We start from the raw sequence: 4,394 nt of genomic DNA on the forward strand, positions 1-4,394 counted from the left end.
ATTGCCTGGGAAAAGATAAATCGAGGAGAAACAGAAGAATACACATCATCGCGTCAGAGCATGACAGTTTAATTCTCAACGAAAACCACGGCCTATTTTTTACACAGTTGACTATAAAAAGTAACAACAGACCAAATACCGTATTTATTTACCGTATTTCACTATAAAAAGTAGAGATTTTGGAACCGGCAAAAACTCCATTCCTTTTCTTTTTTCTTTTTCTTCTCTATTTATTACGTTACGCAAGCGGGAAAAATCCAGCGACGCTCCAGCAACGATATCGTTCTGCGTTGAATAGCGCGAATTATTTCAGTGACAGGTAAGTAAATACCGTTTAAAAACTTGCACGAAGACCGTTGATTTCTCTCCTCTCGGTCCTTCGAGCGGAGATAATCTCTACCGAATTCCGTGTTCTCCGTTATGCGACGAGCTTTAGCCTAAGATAAATTCTCGGTAGATCCGATCGTCGCGAGGATACCGACGGGAATGGTATCCAATAACCACGGACAAAGATCATCCATTCTTTTCTACGCGTGGCTGTCGTGATTCTGATAAAAGACAAGCGGTGACGTCGTAACGTGTCTCAGCGATGCTGACGTTGGGCGGAATGCTGGCCGTGTTGATGATGAAGGCTGACCGGATGCGGATGCGGATGCGGATGCGGATGCGGATGAGAATGCGAATGCGAGTGCGGATGAATCGCCGTGTGAAGGATCCTTGGTGGCGTGTCGCGTCTTGAGAGAGACGGCAGAGTGCCGGTACGCGACGTCGACGTCGGGGTCGAAACCGTCGACGTCGACGTCAAGGTCGGCGTTGGAGCCGGCGTAGGCGTCGGCGCCGGCGCCGGCATCGGAGTCGGCGTCGCCGTTGGTGTTGGCGTCGGCGATGGTGTTTCATCGCCCAGCACGTCGATCTCGTCATCGTCCTCGTCGTCGGAGTCCGCGGGCGCGTCACTGCTCGCGCGCGACTCGCGGCCGCCACTCAGCGAAAAGTCTACCGGACGTTCTGTCAACATCACCAAATAATCGTCAATTAGTCCTCCGGACATGACGTAAGTACATGACGTGGTCTGTTGGACCCACTCAATTGTATCCCTCCGGAGCTGAGACTCCAGAGGATCTATTTCATCCATTCTTTGTGTCAACAATATCAAATCATTCCCTTATAGTTCTCTTATAGTTTTCTTATGTCACATATCTGCAAATCTGAATTATATTCTTGTTTAACACTAGAACCGCCGATGGTATATTCCGCTAGAATTGCTGGAGATGTCGGTTTGATAATTTTCTATCCTTGTTTTTGAAGAGCTTTTTTTATTATTAGAATTATTTATATTACATCTTCTATATTCTGTATATCTGATGCAAAAAAAGAAAAAAGAGAAATGATTAACGGAGTCAAAATGGCGGAATCACCATCGGCAGTTTTGATACTAAATATATTTAATATTTAGATTTATCCTCATTTTCTTGAAATTAATTAATATTTTTTAATTAACATAAATTAAATGAATCTTGCAGAGCCAGTAACTGTATTACAGATTTTGGAGTCAGCTCCGGAATAAGAATGTTCCGATGTAATCGATATTTTGAAATATCGTATCATTACTCCTTTTGATATTTGATATTTGCATCGAAACTTTTAGTTTCCGCATATCGGATCTGAAACGTAGATATCAATTGAATCGATAAAAAAGTTATATTTCCAAAATTTAACCGCATAAACGTAACAAGGATAGTCAATTCGGGGACAGTTTACGACATCGCGATCAACGCCATCATGAATAAAATTAAAAGAAATTTTATGTTTCGCATTATCTTTGTTAGTTGATAGACTTATATGTATTATATAAAATATATAAATGCATAACTTTTTATTCTCATTAAAATCTGTCTCTCATTTCTATTTTATATATAAATTTACTAAAATATTTATAATTTTATTGATAAATTAGTGAATTACCTAGTAATTAAAAAAAATTTTTTTTTAAATCAAAAGTTTGTATTCTCCGCACGTCTCTATATAATAAAACATGCAAAAAAAAGTGATAATATTCCTAATATCGAATCATTTTCAATCAATATATTGCCATATTTCGATATTGCGTATTTCAATTTATATTGATAAGAAATATCGATAATCTATGCTTCTCTATCCTTACTCCGGAGGTTTAATATTTCCCTTGAATCGCGGTGAGATTGTCGGAGCAACACTACAAGTCGCATCCGACGTTTGCAAGCGGAACGTAATTATTGTAACAAATTTTCTTTACATCGCTTTCATTGTCAGTCTGCGTTATCGTGCCGCAAATATTTTCGCGATAATACAGACAAATATCGTTTTTGCGTTTCTCTATATTTGAATAAAAGTCGGAATCATGGCACGCGCCGCTACGGCCTACGATAGCCCTTAGCGGCGAGTACAATCGAGAATATAGGTCTGACCGAGCACTTAGCGGGTAATTGAGCAATTCTCTCGCCGAGAGACGTAAGCGGGAGTCGAAACGGGACGGCGAAAGAGAGGCATCGAAGGAGGGAATGAATATCTCCCCGTCGCGCGTCGGGGTTCCTTACGTAGCTCGCTCGAGTCTAAAGACGTTGAGGCGGTCTCCGTCTCCGTCTTCTGTGTGCCCTCCACCCTACTCACCCTCCTCTCGATACCTCCTTCTTGGTTGCTGCCAAGGAGACGTCTATGTAACTCGGTTAGCCCTTCCTACCGAACGAAGCCATCTTGTCTACCGAAGACGAACAACTTGACATATAGGATGCGAACGCTATGGACCAAACTATTTAAATCGCTCGAAATGTCTCCCGCCGTCTCGTTAAACGATCGCTTTTATATTCATACGCCATGAGTATCGGGGTGGCTCGATGAGCGTATTTGCGAAAAAGAATTTGTTTTTAAATATTGAAAAACTTTATTGAAATTTAAATGAAATTTAAATATTATTGAAAAACGGAAAAATATATAACACGCTTGAGATAACGATACTACTGCGATAAATTTTTTTTTTAAGATATTAATATATATATAATGCGCAATACGTTATCGAAAATGGAAAATAATAATGTAAATCGCGCGAGGCAGTGAGACATCACGGCGAATTTTCTTCTAGGAAATTAATATAATACGCGTTCCATTTTAACGAAGAAAATTGCTCGAAGCAACGACGCTACCGCGATGAATTTTCCACTAGAAAATTAATATAACACACGATGTTATCGAAAACAGAGAATAATATGTAAGTTCGAAGCAATGACACTATCAAACTTTCATCTAGGAAATTAAAACAAAATATATATTCTTTTTATTAAAATAATATATAAATTGCTCGTGGACAACGAGATACCATTACAATAATTTTTTTCTAGGACATTAACGTAACCAAGCACATTATTGAAAATGAAAAATAACACATTAAGTAAGTCATTGGAAGTAAATGAGTTAAATTTTTATCTGGGAAATTAATATAAGGTGCACTTTGTTATCAAAAACAAAAAATAATATGTAAATTCATTACTTTAAATTATATATATGTTAAGATGTTGAATTTTATATATATTATATATATTCATTTCAAATGAATTAATTTCAGAAATAATAATTGCGTGCCGATGTTGTCGGACTTTCAACGCAATCAATCTGAAATATTAATAATCCCCCAAATTTCCCAAATTTAATTTTAAAAAACTTATTGCGATAACCATATCGGCACACAATTATCATTTCTGAAATTAATTTATTTTAAATGAATATATATAATAATTCAACATCTTAACATTCAGATCGTAGTGGCGCTTCATATTTAAAGTAATGTATTTAATAAACTCTTATTTCCAATCTTATTGTTAATATATAATCGTTCGAGGCGACGATACCATCGTGAATTTTCTTCAAGGAAATTAACGTAACACCCAGCACGTTATCGAAAAATAGAAAATAACAAATAAATGGAGGCAGCGACATCGTGGCGAGTTTTCCTATTAGGAAATTAATGTAATGAGCATCTGTAAATGCGACGTCACCGGCGAACGATATTATGGTAATATATCTACGACGGAATGCAAACCATTACGTAGATACCGTTATAATGATTATAGTTCCTCGCAACGTAATCACGGTTACGGTCTGGCTAGTTACGCCGAACTTGCGTAATTTATTGTCAGCGGTATTTTGGTTGCATTATACAGATATCGCCCATTAGCGTGACAACAGGGAAGTATTTAACGACAACCGACGTTATAACGCGTCGTCCCGCGCCTCCTCGCTCTCCGCTTCGGCCAGATAACCGATAACTATAGCCGATTAATCTCGGTCCACGTCGTCCCGGTGTATCGACTTGCGATTGCGAAAACAGTTTGTTTAACTTTATGAAAATTTTCATATATATATAT

At 38.1% G+C, this 4,394-nt stretch overlaps 1 protein-coding gene across 1 annotated transcript in view; it reads right to left on the bottom strand.

The window, feature by feature from the left end:
- Positions 1 to 583: 583 nt before the first annotated feature.
- The window catches only part of LOC108693240 (homeobox protein DLX-3), a 7,128-nt gene continuing 3,317 nt past the window's right edge, over positions 584 to 4,394 (bottom strand). The window contains exon 3 of the mRNA XM_018202081.1: positions 584 to 1,005. Within this exon, the coding sequence (XP_018057570.1) occupies positions 584 to 1,005 (422 nt within the window). The remainder of the gene's footprint in view (positions 1,006 to 4,394) is intronic.

The sequence above is a fragment of the Atta colombica genome, unplaced genomic scaffold, assembly GCF_001594045.1.
Source record: "Atta colombica isolate Treedump-2 unplaced genomic scaffold, Acol1.0 scaffold89, whole genome shotgun sequence".
Taxonomy (NCBI): Eukaryota; Metazoa; Arthropoda; class Insecta; order Hymenoptera; family Formicidae; genus Atta; species Atta colombica.